At 44.4% G+C, this 22,300-nt stretch overlaps 1 protein-coding gene across 7 annotated transcripts in view; it reads right to left on the bottom strand.

Annotated features, from left to right (window-relative positions):
- LOC135504152 (SH2 domain-containing adapter protein F-like) overlaps nucleotides 1–22,300 on the bottom strand; it is a 133,172-nt gene that overhangs the window by 106,842 nt on the left and 4,030 nt on the right. For all 7 annotated transcript variants that reach the window (XM_064922479.1, XM_064922503.1, XM_064922519.1 and 4 more), the window contains exon 2: nucleotides 2,408–2,549. In XM_064922479.1, the coding sequence (XP_064778551.1) occupies nucleotides 2,408–2,549 (142 nt within the window). The remainder of the gene's footprint in view (nucleotides 1–2,407; nucleotides 2,550–22,300) is intronic.

Genomic DNA, 22,300 nt, shown 5'->3' with positions numbered 1-22,300 from the left:
ATTAGTAGATTTGAATAGAAAACACTCTGAAGTTTCTAAAACTGTTTGGATGATGTCTGTGAGTATAATAGAACTTATTTTGCAGGCAAACCATCCAGGAATTTTTTGTTTGTTGAAGTGACAGAACTTTCAATGAGTTATCTATGTGGATCTAGATTTCTAAGGCACTTGCTTGCAGTTCCTATCGCTTCCACTGGATGTCAACAGTCGTTAGAAATTGTTTGATGTTTTCCCTTTGTGTAATGAATTAGTAGGGCTGTTCAGAACGAGGGTCGAGTCTAGTGTACTGTTGTGGTTGGGGCGCGGGACCTGAAAGCTTGCTCCACTTTGGTTTTTATCCGCTATTGAACGCAGTTTATCCCGTCTTAAATTGTATCGATTATTTACGTTAAAAAATACCTAAAGTTGTATTAGGAAAGTTGTTTGAAATGTTTGGACAAAGATTACAGGTAATTTATTAGATATTTTGTAGTCATGTTGCGCTAGTTGGAGCCGGTGTTTATCTGGATCAAACACGCCAAATAAATGGACATTTTGGAGATATAATGACAGAATTAATTGAACAAAAGGACAATTTGTGATGTTTATGGGACATATTGGAGTGCCAAAAGAAGAAGCTCTTCAAAGGCATTAATTATATCGTTATTTCTGAGTTTTGTGTCGCGCCTGGCAGGATGAAATATGATTGTCTGTGTTTGTTTAATGGGGTGCTGTCCTCAGATAATCGCATGGTTTGCTTTCGCTGTAAAGCCTTTTTGATATCTGACACTGTGGCTGGATTAACAAGAAGTTCAGCTTTATTTTGAGATATTGCATGTGTATTTTCACGAATGTTAAATATTTACAATTCTGTAGTTTGAATTTGGCACCCTGCACTTTCACTGGATGTTGGTCAGGTGGGACGGTAGCGTCCCATCTAGCCTAGAGAGGTTTTAAACCTTACTATTCAGCAGAGAGAAAAGGTCAGGGTTGAAGGTCAAACCAGTGAAACTGACGAATGTGAGAGGTTGTCAGGAGGGCCATTAAGTCCTAGCTTGTCATCATATGGAGCAGAAGAGGGGAGGGATGGCCACATTAAAGTGGTTCTGCCATTACACTGGGGAGAGAGGGCGGGTGAGGGGACGGGGAGGAAGATGGAACCCAACATGGGAGAGGTCAGGACCTTCTAATCTCTTATAAAAACGCCTCGTCTTCTGAGCCTTGACATCCCTAATGGAACAGACCACTTGGTGACTGGGCCAAAGCTCCAGAATGTTCAGTGAGGGAATATGCTAACGGCAAGATTCTCCTTTAAATATCTTGGAATTCTGTGCTTGTTTTCTTCATTCTTTGTTGATGTTGTTCTGTCCTCGCACACTGCATAATCATGTTCATTTTGACAAAGTTGTGGTGAGTAGGGTTTTTGCTGAATCCTAGCGTTAGCAGAGCTATTGTTGTCTCAAATCCATGTCTTCTTTCAGAGCAGTACGGTTGTCACCGAACATGACTAGCTCAAAGAAAAAATACATCTAAAAGGCCTGTCTTCCCTGAAGATGTATTTGCTGTGGAGGTTGTTTTCACATTACCTATCTGCTAGTAGAATGTATGCTGTCTATTTAAGAGCAAAACAACTGCATTCAATTGTATTTCTGATACCCAGCTCTCCACAAAATCATTTTGTGGTCTACCGCATCTGTCATGTAGCATGCCACGTGGCCATCTGACCAAGTGAATTAGTGGCAAGCCAACAAACACAAGGTCAAGTGACATATGGTCAAGTGACATGCTACTTAATTGTCAACAAAGAAGCAGATTCCATATGCAGACATGATGAAGGCTAAGATGCATTACTAGACATGTAACATGTAATTCCACAGAGAGGCTGAGGTTGAATGGAAGGCTAATCCAAGGTACCAGACAGTTGACTAACAAATACGGTTTTCTAGCAGTCATATTAAATGCCACACTAAACCCAAACAGAGAGGTGAGTTAGCGTGAGTTAGTAAGAGGTAGCGGGTAGCATTGCTTTGCACTGCTTAGATTTTTTTTAAACTTTGCTCTGCTCTGCCTTGCATGTTACCTCAGAGTGTGACGCCTCTGCCCTCGGGCTCAGCTGGCTCTGGCTGACAGCACCCGGTCAGGGCACCCACCCAGGGCCACGGGAACATTTAGGGTAGGACTGAGCTCTCTGGCGGCCAGGCAGTCGCTCCAATTACAAAGCCACAAGTCCTCAACGGCTGACCAGGTGGATACACGAGTCCCATCTCCCAAACGTCTGGAAAGACGAATGAAGGTGGCGACTGGCAACTGACAAAATTGTATGTACTGACTACTCACTCTGGACAAGAGCGTCTGCTAAATGACTAAAATGTCAAATGTAATGTGCAGTGGTTTGAAGAGCCCAGGGGAGAACAGAGTATTGATCTACCTGCCATCATCTTCTGGGCCTCATAGGGCTCCATGTAGCCATCGTTCTCTGTGCTGGCCTGGGTCACCTTCTCGGTGGTGACCTGGGTCCCCCCGTCCTGCTCCGCATCAAACGGGTCTGCATAGTCATCCAGGATAATGAGCTGGGAGGGAGGGAGGGGGGAGGAAGGGAGGGGATGAGAGTAGGTGAGAAAAGATTAGAATACATTTAACTGCTCTGTTTAAAACCACAACACATTCCGGAGCCCAGAGAGTTACATTTTCTCCTCGTCTCCTAACTCTGCAATGTAACTGCAACCTTAGGAGAGGAGTGGAGGTGACCGTATTAGTGATAGTACCCATCTGGGCTCTGCAGGGACATGTGATCTCCACACGTCACAACACCCAGACAGAAGATTAAGAGCGAGAGAGACATAAATAACAGGCTCTTCCTCTGTATGTCTCAGTTCCACCATCTCCTCTTTAGACTTAGTGCTCCCTTCTACGTCTAATTATACCGTGGCACTCTGACAGTGCCGGCTTTTCAAAAAGCGGGGAGAAAAAGAGGACAGCCCACAACTGGTAAACTGTCTTAAAGAGAAACAATTCTGCAGATGTACAGGGATTTGGCAGCGAGCCATGGCTAATTGCAGTCTTGCTCTCTTTACTAAGAATTTCTTGCAGAAGCTGGCAATTAAGTGGACATCCTGTCCTGAGCCCCAGAAATACAGCCAACTCTTAGGGTATCAAAATGACTGTCCACACACAGTTACAGCATCTCTGGCCAGGGCAATTTCCTGAGGCGCAAGAAAACTGTTTCCTTCACATACAGAATTCTCTTCCAGATAACAAAGTAAATAATTCAAGTTCTCTCCCATCTGCCATGTTGGACAGGGACTCCAAAGAGAGAGGCTGACCAAAGGGGGTTTGGACCAGAGGGGTGTTGGACTGGCTAATACCAGTACCAGTAGGTGGAAAAAAACATGGGCCATCTTCAGTTGGGACTCTTCAGAATCAATAGTGGTGCCAATCTGTTCACTCAGCAGGCAGACAGACGGACTGGAGAAGTGGGGGGCGGGGGGGCGGTCCAAAAACTGAGAAACCACTCAACTGAGACCTACCCTGACTAAGTCAACACACACACACACACACACACACACACACACACACACAATGTGCAGACAAGCATACTGTACATTGACAAGCACACACAGGACACATTTGCACAGACAATCACACACATGCAGTCAAGCACACACACACACACACACACACACGCACACACAGGAAAGGAGTCGATTGGCACTACACCCCATGAGTCATACATTAGCAGGAAGGGGTTGGTTTTCATTCTAAATAAGCTCTTCAGTCATCTAGTGGACAGAGCTCAGCCATCCCAGGGTGAACTAGACTACTGCATGCCATGGCTGTACCGGCCAACCAACCGACTGTCCTTAAACACAACCCTTCCTCCACACCCTTCTCAGGAATACAGCCCACTGGGGAAGACACCTGCCAAGCCTCCCAGGCGGGGACTTTAAGGGGGAACCGAGGAATCCAGTACAGTACGTTCCATATCTAAAGCATTTCCCCAACTCCAGGTTTTCACACCACCTGGGAAAGCACCGTCCTTCTCCTTCTGATCCAGTTTTGATTTGACTGAACAAGATAAGATACGATATACAAAACTGAAACCTTTCAAAGTGCAACGCATTAAAGAGTGAAAATATCACCTTGGATGATACAATGCTGCGTAGGGTAAGAGGAGAGGATGATTTATAGGAGGAAGGCGGCATATGCTCCAACAGATAACCTACACAAATCGGTCAATTAGTCACTAGACAGGTTAGAAAATAAAATTAAACTTAAATGTGCTTCATACTGGCCACAGTGTGGTATACACCGATACGCCTGCCTCCTGCTTTTCCATCCGTTTTCGGGACATAACATAAGTAGGACTAGTTTGCCACAGCGTAATTATGGATTCCTCCTTGCATCCAATGCCTTGCATCCAATGCAAACACTCTTTTGGCTTGTTTTTCTGCCACAAATATAATACATCTCCCGCACAACTTTAATTCAATTCAGCCAGTCAGGTTACAGATGTCCCTGAAGTACTCAACAGTTACATGTTTACCCTCACATGGAGTATCTTTATCCACTTCACACTATATACCACCTTCGGTCTGTGTCCATATGAATACAGTAGCACAGCCCAAACCAGATACTAAGTCATCCTGACCAAAACAGGAGAGTGTGTACTTACAGCCAGTCTGACTGAACACATTCCATGTGGGAGAGAGCAAGTGAGAGAACCTCAGTGCATTAAGCTGCCTCTGTAGGGCAGGCAGCAGTGTACGCCAGGAGGCGTCTGTTTGTCCACGTGGTAAACCCAGCAGAGAAAGCCTGGTTTAGTAATTAAAGGAAACTGTGCCCTATGACTGGCATGCCTTCAACCCCATACTTACTATATCTTAGTGTATATGAAAGTAGATATTCAACGACTCATGTCAGTGCCCACCTCAGAGAGGGCACGATACCTGACAGTAGGACAATTCTACCGTACGTCCTCATTCGACACCTTTCCCTTGTTAGTGTTCTGCCACAAAGCTGTAGCTAGCTTGACGACAGATGGTTCCTATGCCCACAAACATTATATTATTGTGTGGTTCTGTCATCAAACAGCAGGGACCAAAAAAAGATTTATGTATTAAACAAAGTGGAAAAGAACATTGCAATCAAGCCAGACATACTGTATATTTAGCCCTGTGACTGGTCTTGTTCGCTCAAATCATTTTTCAGTCAGCCGATGAAAGCTCTTTTTAGCATGTGGTAATGTTGCTGCTGCTGAGGGAGAGAGGAGAGCCATTCTGCTTGTCCTCTGGAGCCTGAAGCAGAGGATGATACCGAGGCTGGTTCTGGATGGCAGCGTCCTGCCTCCCACTAGCTCTCCTTATCGCTTAGTACTAGCTGCCCCACCAGATTTTCATATTTTAGAACAATTTTTTTTCCAGAGATTTTAATTTATGTGTCGACAGCGATTTCTCTGCCTAAGATGCCAAGAAACAGCCTTTAAAAAAACATAGAAAAGAAGCAATGGAATGGGCAACCTACATTCCATTTGATATTTCTCCACATCAATCTAACAGTTCCATATCCATTATTCAGCAAACATTTATTTAGGGGAAACAAGCAAACAACTCAGTGCAAATGAAAGTAAAAGTTGGCATTTACCACACTACTTGGGTGTTGACTTTCCCCTGCCTTGGGCCACATCTAAAAAAAGTATTTGGGAGGAGGGGTTCAATTAGTCTGAGTGTTTTTGGGAGTTACCCCTTCTCTGTAACGGTCCCGCCACACTGCACTAATGCTACCCAGCTGGAGTAGTAAGGGAACATGGAGAGAGGGGACCATCAGAGACGAGGCTCTGCCTGCCTGCCTGCCTGCTTCCCTACCTGCCTTCCCGGGGCCTCCCTGCCTACCAGTTTCCCTGCCTGCCTCTCTGCCAGCCCACCCGTCTCCAACCGTCCCTGGCGGCCTGCTTGCCTGGGGACCCACCATCTGTCTGCTGGCATGTCAGGGTATGTCAGCACCACAACCAAGCCACCGTATGAAAGTCAAATTCACCCAGTGAGTGTAATACTGCAGTGATTCTAAATAGAGTTCTATACTGTATGTGAGCTTTTCTAAGCAGATATGTAAGCTGTGAGTAGCCTAACAAAGCAACCTTGTCATAAGTCTACATCTCGCACCCCCTGGAAGGACATGTCACTACACTGCAGCAGCACAGACAGAACATACTTAATGACTCCTGGTGTCGTGTTGAGCTACCAGGTTCACCAGGCCTTACAACTGCAGCTGCTTAGATAGCCAGTCAGTCATAGTAGGAGAAATAGCCCCACACTGCTTAAAATACATTGCAGCTCTCAAGAAATGAAATCTATTTCGAATCAGTGTGAGCCTAGTGAGAGCATTATCTTAGGAGAGCGAGTGTAACAGGCACTTGCCACTTGGCATTCCACACAGTTAGCAGAGAGACAGAGCTTCTGAGATTACAATTCAATTGGGCTGCAGTCCTCCATTATTTATTTATTTAACCAGGTCGGCCAGTTGAGAACAAGTTCTCATTTGCAACTGCAACCTGGCCAAGATAAAGCAAAGCAGTGCGACAAAAACAACAGAGTACAGTCAATAACACAATATGTATACAGTGTGTGCAAATGAAGTAAGGAGGTAAGGCAATAAATATGCCAATAGTGGCGAAGTAATTACAATTTAGCAATTTACACTGGAGTGAGATATGCGCAGATGAGGATGTGCAACTAGAAATACTGGTGTGCAAAAGAGCAGAAAAACAAAAACAAATATGGGGATGAGGTAGGTAGTTGGCTGGATGGGCTATTTACAGATGGGCTGTGTACAGCTGCAGCGATCGGTAAGCTGCTCTGACTGCTGACGCTTAAAGTTAGTGAGGGAGATGTAAGTCTCCAACTTCAGGGATTTTTTAAATTCATTCCAGTCATTGGCAGCAGAGAACTGGAAGGACAGGTGGCCAAAGCAGGTGTTGGCTTTGGGGGTGACCAGTGAGATGTACCTGCTGGAGCACGTGCTATGGATGGGTGTTGCTATGGTGACCATTGAGCTGAGATAAGGTGGAGCTTTACCTAGCAAATACTTACAGATGAAATTGAGCCAGTGGGTTTGGCGACTAATATGTAGCGAGGACCATCCAACGAGAGCATACAGGTCGCAGTGGTGGATAGTATATGGGGCTTTGGTGACAAAACAGATGGCACTGTGATAGACTACATCCAATTTGCTGAGTAGAGTGTTGGAGGCTATTTTGTATATGCCATCGCGGAAGTCAAGGATCGATAGGATAGTCAGTTTTACGAGGGTACGTTTGGCAGCATGAGTGAAGGAGGCTTTCTTGCGAAATAGGAAGCCGATTCTAGATTTAACTTTGGATTGGAGATGCTTAATGTGAGTCTGGAAGGAGAGATTACAGTCTAGCCAGACACCCAGGTGTTTAAAATTGTACACATATTCTAAGTCAGAACCATCCAGAATAGTGATGCTAGTCAGGTGGGGCGGGTGCGGGCAGCAATCGGTTGAAGAGCATGCATTTCATTTTACTAGCATTTAAGAGCAGTTGGAGGCCATGGAAGGAGTGTTGTATGGCGTTGAAGCTTGTTTGGAGGTTTGTTAACAGTGTCCAAAGAAGGGCCAGATGTATACAGAATGGTGCCGTGTGCGTAGAGGTGGATCAAAGAATCTCCCGCAGCAAGAGCAACATCATTGATATATACAGAGAAAAGAGTCGGCCTGAGAATTGAACCCTGTGGCACCCCCATAGAAACTGCCAGAGGGCCGTAAATCAGGCCCTCCGATTTGACACACTGAACTATTGAGTCTGCCGATAAGAATAAGGTGATTGACAGAGTCGAAAGTCTTGGCCAAGTCGATGAAGACGGCTGCACAGTACAGTCTTTTATCGATGGCGGTTATGATATCATTTAGGACCTTGAGCGTGGCTGAGGTGCACCCATGACCAGCTCGGAAACCAGATTTTATAGCTGAGAAGGTACGGTGGGATTCGAAACGGTCGGTGATCTGTTTGTTCACTTGGCTTTCGAAGACTTTAGAAAGGCAGGGGAGGATGGATATAGGTCTGTAACAGTTTGGGTCTAGAACGTCTCGCCCTTAGAAGAGGGGGATGACCGCGGCCGTTTCTCCAATATTTTGGAATCTCTGACGATACGAAAGAGAGGTTGAACAGACTAGTAATAGGGGTTGCAACAATGGCGGCCAATAATTATAGGAAGAGAGGGTACAGATTGTCTAGCCCAGCTGATTTGTAGTGAGCCAGATTTTGAATATCTTTCAAAACATCAACTGTCTGGATTTGGGTGAAGGAGAAGCGGGGGAGCTTGGGCCAGTTGCTGTGGGGGGTAGAGAGCTGTTGGCCGGGGTTGGGGTAGCCAGGTGCAAAGCATAGCCAGCCGTAGAGAAATGCTTATTGAAATTCTCGATTATTGTGGCTTTATCAGTGGTGACAGTGTTTCCTAGTTTCAGTGCAGTATGCAGCTGGGAAGAGGTAATCTTATTCTCCATGGACTTTACAATGTCCCAAAACATTGGGGATTAGTGCTGCAGGGTGCAAAGTTCGGTTTGTAAAAGCTAGCGTTTGCTTTCCTAATTGACTGTGCGTATTGGTTCCTGACTTCCCTGAAAAGTTGCATATCGCGGGGACTATTCAAAGCTATTGCAGTACGCCACAGGGTGTTTTTGTGCTGGTCAAGGACTGTCAAGTCTGAAGTGAACCAAGGGCTATATCTGTTCTTAGTTGTACATTTTTTGAAAGGGACATGCTTATTTAAGATGGTGAGGAAATCACTTTTAAAGAACAACCAGGCATCCTCTACTGACAGGATGAGGTCAATATCCTTCCAGGATAACCGGGCCAAGTCGATTAGAAAGGCCTGCTCGCAGAAGTGTTTGACAGTGATGAGGGGTGGACGTTTGACCGCGGACCCATAACGGACGCAGGCAATGAGGCTGTGATCGCTGAGATCATGGTTGAAAACAGCAGAGGTGTATTTGGAGTAGAGGTCGACCGATTATGATTTTTCAACGTCGATACCGATTATTGGAGGACCAAAAAAGACGATACCGATTGGACGATTTTTAAAAAATATTATTTTATTTATAATAATGACAATTACAACAATACTGAATTAACATAGTATTTATAGGACTATTTCTCTCTATACCATTTGTATTTCATACTGTATTTCATATTGGATGTTCTTATAGGCACTATAGTATTGCCAGTGTAACAATATAGCCTCTGTCCCCCTCCTCGCCCCTACCTGGGCTCGAACCAGGAACACATCGACAACAGCCACACTCGAAGCATCGTTACCCATCGTGCCACAAAAGCTGTGGCCCTTGCAGCGCAAGGGGAATAACTACTCCAAATCTAAAAGCAAGTGACGTTTGAAACAGTATTAGCGCACAACCAGCTAGCCATTTCACAATGGTTACACCAGCTGATAGGCTTGAAGTCATAAACAGCGCTGTGCTTGCGAAGAGCTGCTGGCAAAACGCACAAAAGTGCTGTTTGAATGAATGATTACGGGCCTGCTGCTGCTCAGTCCGACTGCTCTATCAAATCAGACTTAATTATAACATAACACACAGAAATACGAGCCTTCCGGAAACTATCATTTCGAAAACAAAACGTTTATTATTTCAGTGAAATATGGAACCGTTCTGTATTTTTTTAAATCTAACGGGTGGCATCCCTAAGTCTAAACATTCTTGTTACATTGCGCAACCTTCAATGTATATCATAATTACGTAAAATTCTGGCAAATTAGTTCGCAATGAGCCAGGCAGCTCAAACTGTTGCGTATACCTTGACTCTACGTGCAATGAACGCAAGAGAAATTACACAATTTCACCTGGTTAATATTGCCTGCTAAACTGGATTAGTAGTTATAACTAGTGATTATGATTGATTGTTTTTTATAAGATACGTTTAATGCTAGCGAGCAATTTACCTTGGCTTCTTCTGCATTCGCGTAACAGGCAGGCTCCTCGTGGAGTGCAATGGTTAGAGCGTTGGACTAGTTAACTGTGCGGTTGCAAGATGACAAGGTGAAAATCTGTCGTTCTACCACAGCACAAGGCAAGTCTTAACTGACTTGCCTAGTTAAATAAAAGGTATTAAAAAATATATTTTTTTAATTTTAATTTTTAATAATTGGAAATTGGCGCCCAAAAATACCGATTTCCGATTGTTATGAATATTTGAAATCGGCCCTAATTAAATCGGCTATTCCAATTAATCGGACGACCTCTAATTTGGAGGGCAAGTTGGTCAGGATGATATCTATGAGGGTGCCCATGTTTACAGATTTGGGGTTGTACCTGGTAGGTTCCTTGATCATTTGTGTGAGATTGAGGGCAGCTAGCTTAGATTGGTCTATTTTCCTAGTTCTGACGTCCTACAATCTTCTTTCTCCCACACCATCACATGCAGACCAAGTGGATCTATCAGGCAATTATCATATAGAGCATCTGGGGCCATAAAAGGGAGAACAAAGTTTTAGTTTGTGGTCATCATATAGAATGATAGGGTTTTGGCAGTATGCTGCACCAATGTATAGCTTTCCCACATGTCCAAACTATTTAGTTAAATATGCCATTCCATCATTGACATTTCATAAGCAAAATCTAACACTTCAAGCTATAAACACCAAAAAACAAATAATAACAAAAGTAAACTACCATTAGATGCACCAGGTAGTCATGTGTGTGCGTGAGTGTCTAATATGACAGCCAGCGCCCTTGCCAGCCATCTGTGTAGCCACCTGAATGACTGGTGACAGTGAAGTAAGGTGAAGACGTTACACAGAAATGTGACAAATGTCACAGCTGGTCCAGAAAGGATGAGGGATGTCAGAGCTACTGGGGACTGAAGCCTCCCCCACCTCTCCCCCTACACCAGACCACCACAAGAGTCGACATGCTAGAGAAGGAGGGGGAGGGGGGTAAAAAGGAATTGGCATTTGTGATTTATGTCTCCACGCCACAGAGGATTTGAGCCACTGATAACCTAATACAACTCAGGGCTTAGCTGCTCGATTGAATTAGGGCGTTTCAAGGGGCTCTTTTCTGCTGCCATAACTTGTGTTCTTAAGCTTGAAAAAAGGATATCAGAACTGCAGAACTGTTTACGCTCCAGCATATGTTTACACTCCTGTTTTGATAAATATTCATTTAAAAAGGGAAATTTAACAGATAACATCACACTGCCTATTGCTGAATGCTCCAACTGATCTTCAACTAGAAATACAGGACACATGCACTCAGCTCAGTTCCAGTCATCTGAAGCTAACAGCTTGGCATCAAACATTGCCACAAGGCAATTTACTAAAGTAGAACCAATTGCAACCTCTGTTTTTGACACAATACAGCTACTATCAATAAGATACTTGTATGATTCACAGATGGGAGAGGAAATCTGGTTAGAATTCAATGGAACCCGATTGAGAAGCATGATACCACCTGGGGGCTATGTTCCTCTCAAAAGAGTGAAAATACTGTATAGACGGAGCTTTCCCACAATACAGCTCAGCTCTTTATTACGACATCTGCTAATAGACCAGGGTTGTCGACTTGAGAATCAGCATGTGGCTCTATGGGCCTCAACAAGGACGTGGCAACGCCAGCCCTGAATGCCTACTTAAGAGCCAGGGAAGATAGCTGCTAGCTAATCAAATGGATGTTTTCCATAAGCACCCATTGTTTTCAATCAGCCACAAGCCATAGAAGTTAGAGCAACGCTAAGTGGAGGAGAGCACTTCTCATAAGTAAAGTGAAATCATGTTTATCTTCTTGCAGCTGAATTAATTTGCCAGCTTTGTTTTTAGACGTTAAAGCACTCTCAAACTCAATGTTCCGTGGATAAAGCATGTTGCTTGATTAGGAAAGACTGAAAAAAGTGACAAATATTAAATGGCTAGAGAAGACCTGTTGAGAAACAATTTAGAGAAAAGCACACAAAGCGTTCAAGAACCTATTCTGCTGTTCAGATTATAGATAATTAGTACGTGGTGACACTGGGTACAAAAGAAAACATATTTAGACCTCACTTCTCCCCAACATCGCCCAAACATGCATTTCCCCAGTCATAGATGACTTGCTTTGAAGGGAGTGAGGATTTAGGAAAGAGTGCAGCACATGCTACTTCAACCAGCATGCTCCCTGTGGTGAGGGGATCCGTTCTAGCATCTCCCTTCTTTGCACTCCAATATGTTCAGACATCATTCTCACGTGTCTCTCTGTCTTTCTCCCAGTCAGACATCTGTGTTGTTCAAAGCACAGCTCACACTTTTTTCATGTTAACCTATTTATTAGGTCTCGTTAAAGATTCAGCCCACATAAAACAGGCTTCTGTAGATCTCTGGGCTGCTGCACATGTGGGGAGGCTTTTCACACGCCAGCCGGGAAAAGCCCGCTCTTTTGGCACATGGAGAAGTGGTTTAGTGCGTCATTGATCATATACTTTGCATGGGAACACTTCCAGACGCAACGACAGTGACACTGATACCCTGCAACACGGGTCAGTGTCACAGCGAGAAAAACATCAGAGCTGCATTATAAAAATGGGAGAAAAGAGAACAGCACTTGATACTTCGCCTTGAGATAAAAGAGGTATATCACACCGCTGTGTGCAGTGTTCCCCTGCTACACTTGTGAGTGGGATATAGGTTATGCACAGGCAGGGCTATTCAGACCTCAGGAGCCATGTTTCCCCACACACAGGAAGGACAGCCACACTGTAAATCATAAAATGTTATAAATTGATTTGCATTTTGAGGGAAATAAGTATTTTGACCCCTCTGCAAAACATGACTTAGTACTTGGTGGCAAAACCCTTGTTGGCAATCACAGAGGTCAGACATTTCTTGTAGTTGGCCACCAGGTTTGCACACATCTCAGGAGGGATTTTGTCCCACTCCTCTTTGCAGATCTTCTCCAAGTCATTAAGGTTGAGGCTGACGTTTGGCAACTCAAACCTTCAGTTCCATCCACAGATTTTCTATCTGATTAAGGTCTGGAGACTGGCTAGGTCACTCCAGGACTTTAATGTGCTTCTTCTTGAGCCACTCCTTTGTTGCCTTGGCCGTGTGTTTTTGGTCATTGTCATGCTGGAATACCCATCCACGAGCCATTTTCAATGCCCTGGCTGCGATAAGGAGGTTCTCACCCAAGATTTGACGGTACATGGCTACATCCACCGTTCCTTTGACGCGGTGAAGTTGTCCTGTCCCCTTAGCAGAAAAACACCCCCAAAGCATAATGTTTCCACCTCCATGCTTGACGGTGGGGATGGTGTTCTTGGAGTCATAGACAGCATTCACCCTACTCCAAACACGGCGAGTTGAGTTGATGCCAAAAGAGCACGATTTTGGTCTCATCTGACCACAACACTTTCACCCAGTTGTCCTCTGAATCATTCAGATGTTCATTGGCAAACTTCAGACGGGCATGTACAGTGGGGCAAAAAAGTACTTAGTCAGCCACCAATTGTGCAAGTTCTCCCACTTAAAAAGATGAGAGGCCTGTAATTTTCATCATAGGTACACTTCAACTATGACAGACAAAATTAGAAAAAGAAATCCAGAAAATTACATTGTAGGATTTTTAATGAATTTATTTGCAAATTATGGTGGATAATAAGTATTTGGTCAATAACAAACATTGATCTCAATACTTTGTTATGTACCCTTTTTTGGCAATGACAGAGGTCAAATGTTTTCTGTAAGTCTTCACAAGTTTATCACACACTGTTGCTGGTATTTTGGCCCATTCCTCCATGCAGATCTCCTCTAGAGCAGTGATGTTTTGGGGCTGTTGCTGGGCAACACAGACTTTCAACTCCCTCCAAAGATTTTCTATGGGGTTGAGATCTGGAGACTGGCTAGGCCACTCCAGGACCTTGAAATGCTTCTTACGAAGCCACTCCTTTGTTGCCCAGGTGGTGTGTTTGGGATCATTGTCATGCTGAAAGACCCAGCCATGTTTCATCTTCAATGCCCTTGCTGATGGAAGGTTTCCACTCAAAATCTCACGATACATGGCCCCATTCATTCTTTCCTTTACACGGATCAGTCGTCCTGGTCCCTTTGCAGAAAAACAGCCCCAAAGCATGATGTTTCAACCCCATGCTTCACAGTAGGTATGGTATTCTTTTATACTGATAACAAGTTCAAACAGGTGCCATTAATACAGGTAACGAGTGGAGGACAGAGGAGCCTCTTAAAGAAGAAGTTACAGGTCTGTGAGAGCCAGTTTGTGACCAAATACTTATTTTCCACCATAATTTGCAAATAAATTCATTAAAAATCATACAATGTGATTTTCTGGATTTCTTTTTCTAATTTTGTCTGTCATAGTTGAAGTGTACCTATGATGAAAATTACAGGCCTCTCATCTTTTTAAGTCGGAGAACTTGCACAATTGGTGGCTGACTAAAAACTGTTTTGCCCCACTGAATATGTGCTTTCTTGAGCAGGGGGACCTTGCGGGCGCTGCAGGATTTCAGTCCTTCCCGGCGTAGTGTGTTACAAATTATTTTCTTGGTGACTATGGTCCCAGCTGCCTGGAGATCTTTGACAAGATCCTCCCGTGTAGTTCTGGGCTGATAACTCATCCTTCTCATGATCATTGCAACTCCACGAGGTGAGATCTTGCATGGAGCCCCAGGCCGAGGGAGATTGACAGTTATTTTGTGTTTCTTCCACTTGCGAATAATCGCACCAACTGTTGTCACCTTTGCACCAAGCTGCTTGGCGTTGGTCTTGTCGCCCATTCCATCCTTGTGTAGGTCTACAATCTTGTTCCTGACATCCTTGGAGAGCTCTTTGGTCTTGGCGATGGTGGAGAGTTTGGAATCTGATTGATTGATTGATTACTTCTGTGGACAGGTGTCTTTTATATAGGTAACAAGCTGAGATTAGGAGCACTCCCTTTAAGATTGAGGGGGTCAAATAGTTATTTCACTCATTAAAATGCAAATCAATTTATAACTTTTTTGACATGTGTTTTTCTGGATTGTTTTGTTGTTATTTTGTCTCTCACTGTTCAAATAAACCTACAATTAAAATTATAGACTGATCATTTCTTTGTCAGTGGGCAAACGTACAAAATCAGCAGGGGATCAAATACGTTTTTCCCCTGACTGTATACTGAAGATGTGTACTTTCATGGCATGTCACGCTGATGATCCCTTCAGAAAAAACAGGATATTCCTGCTATGAACAATGCATTCTACATTTGTGAGGATGTTTTACCAATGCAGTTGAAAGTTAGTGACAAAAGAATGTTACACTGACAGTATGCCACAGTATCAGCTTTATGTATTTTCTCTTTATCCCTGAAGTGAGAGTCAAGGTCGCAAGTCATTTCTCTGACAAATGGCATATGGGTCCTCAAAATATTACCAGGGAGCTACTGCGCAAACTTGTTCTGTATTCGTTTTTTTTAAAGCACTTTCTATTCTCATTCCAAGGTTCTAGAAACCAGAGTGACACAATAAAAACATAAACATAACGCCGAGCCAAGAGGCACGCAGCATGAACAGGAAAGCACTTTGGATAGCAGGGTAGCAAGCACTGATGCTGAGCCTTAAAAATAATAATAAATAAATGAACCATTTTCATTTTATTTGAGCTTACTGAGCCTGAACAGGTGCTTCTCTACTTCTAATGTAATATCACCTAACTTCAGGCCAGAAACCCAAGCGCAATGCTTCACCATCCTCCTAGTCTCACAGGAAAACCTGCTGTACTCTACTTTTTCTATACGATCCCCTATTTTATTCCCTTTTTTAGCCAATCATCACTTTCTATGAAAGAATGTCTCTTTTCAACTTTCAGATATCTCTGTGCATTGAAGTGTGACTAAGTCCCACCTTCTCCCCAGAGAGCCCTTATAGCACACGGAGGACCTCGGCTGGAGGGTGGCTGGCCCACATTCAGGCACTCTTCATATTCAACAGATATTCAAGATTAACACTTGAGGATACGCTTGACAAAATCCAATTTCCTTTCTCTGCTCTCTTTCCCTCTGAAATAGATTTATGACTCTTTGAATTTAAGGAAGAGGGAGTAGTGGTTAAGTTGTGTGGAGGAATGGACCCGTTGATGGTCCACTAGAGGCATAAAAGGCTGAGGCACACACACACTTACAGTAATTTTGTTTGCAAGAAACAGCCTTTGGTAAATTGTGGTTTGCTATGCTAGGGAAGGACAGGAGAAAAATGACATAACTACGAAAAGTAACTCTTGACATAAAAACAACAATGTGCATCCAGTGGGCATGACCTTTCGATTTGGGTGTGTGATTTATATGGAGTAGGGGAAACAAAACGAGGCAGGCCCGGGAGCCAGCTGTACATAAACAAAGCAGGGAAGTTTGATGTGAGGAGGATGACTTGATTGCGGTCGGAAGCGACGTGGCCTCGGATAGCCTTTGTGGGGTGAGCGTGTACAGAGAAGGCGGCACGTCAAACCCAACAGAGACTGTCAATAGAACTTGCAGGCAGGCAGGGTGGAGTCTGTCACCCTGCCATCGCTACGGGGCTTTCCACCTCCCATAGCAAGAGAGAGGGGAGAGAGAGAAGGAGTCTTTACACAGACTTCACTGCAGCCTGACCTGACTAGGAGGTCCCTAACAGAACACGACACCACAGCTTTGTATTGACAGTACAATGTCACAATCACAGTACAGTTTTCTCAAGCTTACAACATGAGGAAATATTAACCCTGCCTGGTTATATTTTAGCACAGATGTGAGAGCAGAGTCCACATTCCCAGACTGTTTGAGAGTGGAGAGCTAGCGGAGACTTGCCCAGCCCCAGTCAAAAGGGAACGTCACCAAGTTGTAAACACTTCCCGTCAGGAAGGGAGCACTTCCTTAATCCTGGAGCAACCCTCTTGTTCCTTATTTTCCACCAAACAAAAGCAGACAGTCAGTGGCCTGGTTGCTTTACCTTTGGTCCAATCACTGCACCAAGCAATTTATATGGTGGCTGAACTATATTAGGCCTACACCTAGAGACAGAGTAATAAAACAGTGTTACATGTCAAACAGTAGTAACTATAGGATATTACGGAAGGGAAAACAGCAGGGCAAACTCTCTAACCTTACCCCTAACAAGATCTGTGTCCTACGAAGACCAGGAGAGACATCAGTGCCCATCCAGTCTACAATGAGAGGTTTGGCTAGTTCCCCAGCGGTGCCCGTGGCTATGGAGACCACGACCCCAGTGGCAGATACACACACACACACACACACTCCAGCCTCAGCACCTGTCTGTAGCACAGGTTATCATAGGTCAGCTCCACTGTGAAGGAAGGGCACAGACCTTAAAGAGATCCACTCTACACTCCCAGATAGTAAATAGAGAAACAGTGCAGCTTAACTCCCCTCTACACTACATCTAAAACACCATGGGATAATGCCTATGCTACACACAGAAAACCCAGCATAGGTCAAATATGGCCAACTACATGGGAAGATCAGCAGTGTTTGGTGTAGTCAGAGTTGAGGTTAAGGGCCGTCCTACTGTTAGCCACCAGCGGTGAGGTTAAAAGATACCAGTGCTTCACACAGGCTTTCTGTACGTGCCCTAGATGGAATGAAACCTCAGGGCTCAATTTGGATCCTTTAAAATCAGTGTCTGACGTTGTGCTCACCAACCAGGGCTTCCCTTACAGGCTCTACTACACTGCGTCATTAAAAAAAAACAGTGCCATGTGTCCACAGACAACTCTCCTGACTACAGTGGCCAATAACTGCCTGCATATACAGGGCCAGGCATTATGTGACCTGTTGGGTTCACGTGAACCATGCAGGTTATACAGCTGAAAGCCTGGAGAAATACACAGTGGAACAGCTACAGTAACCCTCTTTAGGAAAAAAAAGCATTGGGCCAGAAACCAAAAGGTTGTTAGATCGAATCCTCGAGCTGACAATGTAAAAATATGTTGTTCTGCCCCTGAACAAGGCAGTTAACCCACTATTCCCCGGCAGGCCGTCATTGTAAATAAGAATTTGTACTTAACTGACTTTCCTAGTTAAGTAAAAAAACAAAAACTGACTTCTTGGTTACTGGCCCAACGCTCAAACCGCTAAAAGCAGGTGAAGACTCCTCTTAACCCATTGTAGACCTCGAGTCATACATCATATGCTACTCAGTATTTTGAGAATTAGGTATGCTATGCATCATTCAGCTTTCAAAAACAGTCAATTCATGTCGCTATAAAGTTGTATAAACCTCTACAAACAGTCCACATCAGTATCAATGGATAATCTCTTTCCTGACCAGATCAACATTTCACAACTGAGTTTTGTCCTCGTGTGATTCCTCCATGTGATCCTGTTGTGTAGTCATCTTCCCCATGCGGAATGACATCATCCTGGTGCGTTGAGGCGGGGTGGAATTAAAGTTAGCTGTGTTGGCCCAGCACCAGCAGAGCTCTAGGTTCCTTCCTCCTAAAGAACACTTCCAGGATTCCTGCCTGGGCCATAGGAATTTAGAAAGCATATCCTAACTAACTGATTCCCTGTGCAACTGTTAAAGGACAGAATATGATACACCCATAAAACACCACAGAAGGGTATTGTTGTTAGGAGAGAAAAAAAACATGGCTGCCATGTCCGCCTGGAAATGCATGACCTATTGCTGGAATACAATAGTGGCAGTTGCCAAGGCAGCTGGGACACCTTGAAGAGTTCAACAAATAGATGGCCCTCTTAGACACTTCAGAAAACAACAACATGATTGCGAACTACCCAACAGTCCTCTAACTGGACTACAAGGAGATGCTGCGCCAAAGCAATCCATCTTAGACCAGGCTCAGCTGTAATTATGGGGCAGTGTATCCATAGCAACCAACAACTATTTTTTTCATTTTCTTGTGAAACATACCCAGCGAACATAATAATAAAATGTTTTATTGATAATCTTTAATGAAAAATCTAACTGTTGTCCCCCACTATGGATCTAACTAGCTTTCAATTCCACATAGTATCACTATCTAGGCTCTCTGGTCATCATGAACTCATACTTTAAATTTAAAAAAAAAATGTAGTTATTTGTGTTCTTAAAACTCTGTTGAGTGTTAAAAGTAAAGGGTCCGCATGTTTTAACTTCTACTGTACTCTGTGCTCTCTACTCTGTTTGACTGGACCATATTCCATGTGTACCAGAAATATCCCTTTAAGAATGAAAGAGAACATTTAACCTCCCATGGGTGTTACATCTGGAAATGACTTTCACAGAGAAGACAATTAAGCAGCAATTTACAACCCCTTTCAGGTTTGACACTTAGAAAGCAATTCCTTTCAGACGTCTTCCTTGGCGATACAGTGTAAGTAAACAGGCGTGTGTTTGTGTGGAGGTGGGAGTGGGAGGAGAAGTGCACTTCCTGTAATGCTCTGACATTCAGCTAAAGCCAGCTATCAGAACCTGTCAGCTTCCATCTGATAGTAAGACAGGTATGAGACTGCTCATACGTCTAAAGACACCCACGCGTCACATGATGGATTCTGGTGCCCATCCAGGAGGTCAGATGCCCGGGTAGTGTTTACGTCCGACATTTCTCCTATCACTACAAGGACTGGGAAAGGAGCAGAGTAGAAAACAGAACAACAAAGTGATAACAGCATTCCCTACATTCCTGAATCAGGAATGCCAGAGTCAAGGCTTTGAGATAGTGAGGGAATGAGGAAAGTTCAAAACACCCAGCACTTCTAATGTAGAGGCCAGTCAAACAGCCTTGATTTACCCACATACACACACAGCTGCTGGAGGGAAAACACACACATTCAATCAGACCATCAAACATCAAACCAGATTAGACCAGAAGACAAAGGGACGCGCGGTAAAGCTGCAGCATGTGTATTCCATGGGAAATTAAAGAGAGTCGGTTCAAACCCCCACGCGCTGTTGAGACGCTACTCATAAGCTAATTACACACAACTGTCCCTTCAAGGACTCGGCTAAAGAACACCTGATTGGCTCACAGCGTCTGCTCTGATTCCATTATCTGAGATGTGATCTGGGCTGAGGAGCGTTGGGGAGGCTCAGGCAGCTGAGATGTGATCTGGGCTGTGGAGCGTTGGGGAGGCTCAGGCAGCTGAGATGTGATCTGGGCTGTGGAGCGTTGGGGAGGCTCAGGCAGCTGAGATGTGATCTGGGCTGTGGAGCGTTGGGGAGGCTCAGGCAGCTGAGATGTGATCTGGGCTGGGGAGCGTTGGGGAAGCTCAGGCAGCTGAGATGTGATCTGGGCTGGGGAGCGTTGGGGAGGCTCAGGCAGCTGAGATGTGATCTGGGCTGGGGAGCGTTGGGGAGGCTCAGGCAGCTGAGATGTGATCTGGGCTGGGGAGCGTGGGGAAGGCTCAGGCAGCCGAGATGTGATCTGGGCTGGGGAGCGTGGGGAAGGCTCAGGCAGCCGAGATGTGATCTGGGCTGGGGAGCGTTGTGATCTGGGGGGAGGTTGGGGAGGCTCAGGCAGCCGAGATGTGATCTGGGCTGGGGAGCGTTGGGGAGGCTCAGGCAGCCGAGATGTGATCTGGGCTGGGGAGCGTTGGGGAGGCTCAGGCAGCTGAGATGTGATCTGGACTGGGGGAGCGTTGGGGAGGCTCAGGCAGGTGATGCCCACTTGAAGCAGTCATCATTCCAACACGCTCAAATATACATGTAGAGAAACACCATGCGTGTGCAGGGCAAGACAAAGCATAAAAATGAAAGAATGAGTAGAAGTGGGATGACAACCGAGATTGGCAATTGAGACAGGAATCGGTCTCAAGGACAGGAATAAAACATGTTGATGACAAAACAAATCAGCCATGGTCTCCCTGGCCGCTAATCCATCACTTGACTTTATGAACCGCTGAGTCAAAGGCTGTTAAAAAGGTACATGGAAGAAAAAGGAAATAACCAATAAATCTGTCAAATCTAATGTCTCAGCTGGCTGTGGGACAGCTGCCTGTATTGTGTTTATGATCCTATACTGCGTGATTCTACACATAGATAGTGTACGGAAACCGGCTTATGGACTCAGAGGCCCCATTCACTCAACAGCTTCCGTGGGCCATGGTGGGAACTATAACATGGCTCAAACACGGCTGCATAGGGTCTCAAGGCCAGAGCAACCATGGTGTCTAGGACAGTTTATGAATTCAGAAAGCCTCACAGCAATATATTTAGCCACATGATTTTATAAGCGAGACTGTTATGCACTATTTTTGTTCACACATTTCATAAGCTGTGCCTGGCATCACTTTCATGTGTCCTTGAGAAGTTAGTTAGAGCAGAGTCGAGTAGAGCAGACCATGCCAGGGGGAAGAGCGATGATGAAAGCGTTTAATTAGCTGGATAATAAAAGAACATCTCCGTCGACCATGACGGTCTTGTCGTTATAAAACAGGACAACACGTAAAAAAAATATACAATCAAGCTGGGGCTCTAACCTGTGGCTGGCTCCTATGTGCTCATCGTCATAAAGGAGAGTCCATAATAGAGTGCATCAGAATGGACATAATGGGGCAGGCCTAAGTCTCATGTAATCACCATACATAGATGAACTAAGGCTTTCACCCCCCACCCCACATACACAATTTGAACTGAATGAAACAACTTTGGAGGGTTGAGATTAGACAAAACACTTGACGGTATAGACTCTGCTATTGGCAGCACAAGCATTAGATAAGCAGTTCTATAATTAGCATCCACTAGTCAAGTAATTAAAACATCAATGGGGCTGGGTCTGTAACAAGACAGTGGTGTGGTCCTCTCTTCCTAGCTCTCGCTCCTCCTATAGTCAGCATTCAAACACTTCACTCCAGCCAGTACAATTGACTAGCCTATTAAGTTCCTGTATTGTGTCCATAAATAGAGATTGTGAGGTCAACTATAGATCATGTTCAGTGGAAGAAATGCAATTAAGATCAGAAACCTAGCATTCTTTGATATGCTGCCACTATGTGAAATATCTTAATAAATAACAGCTCATGTCAGAACTAGGCTGTTTGGAAACATTATGTTTGGAAGCATTATGCAGCATCATCATAAGATGAACTGCCTGATACAGAGGGGTGGTGTAGACAGGCCTTCGAGTATCTGAACAGAGAACACATACAGTTTACCGTTTTACCAGCTGAAAATCAAGTTCCCACAGTAAGGGTGCAGCAAGGATTTTACACTTCTGGGTTGTTGGTAGGGTGCAATTCCACAGTAACAGAGTGATGCTGAGACTCCGATTTTTCACTTTAAAATGTATGTCAAACAAAAACCTTTGGTTGCAAAGTTACACAAACCATATAACTCTGAACA

This window comes from Oncorhynchus masou, chromosome 2 (genome assembly GCF_036934945.1).
Source record: "Oncorhynchus masou masou isolate Uvic2021 chromosome 2, UVic_Omas_1.1, whole genome shotgun sequence".
NCBI classification, from domain to species: domain Eukaryota; kingdom Metazoa; phylum Chordata; class Actinopteri; order Salmoniformes; family Salmonidae; genus Oncorhynchus; species Oncorhynchus masou.
Note: the sequence above shows the minus strand (reverse complement) of the source record. Positions and strands in the feature narration are given on the sequence as shown.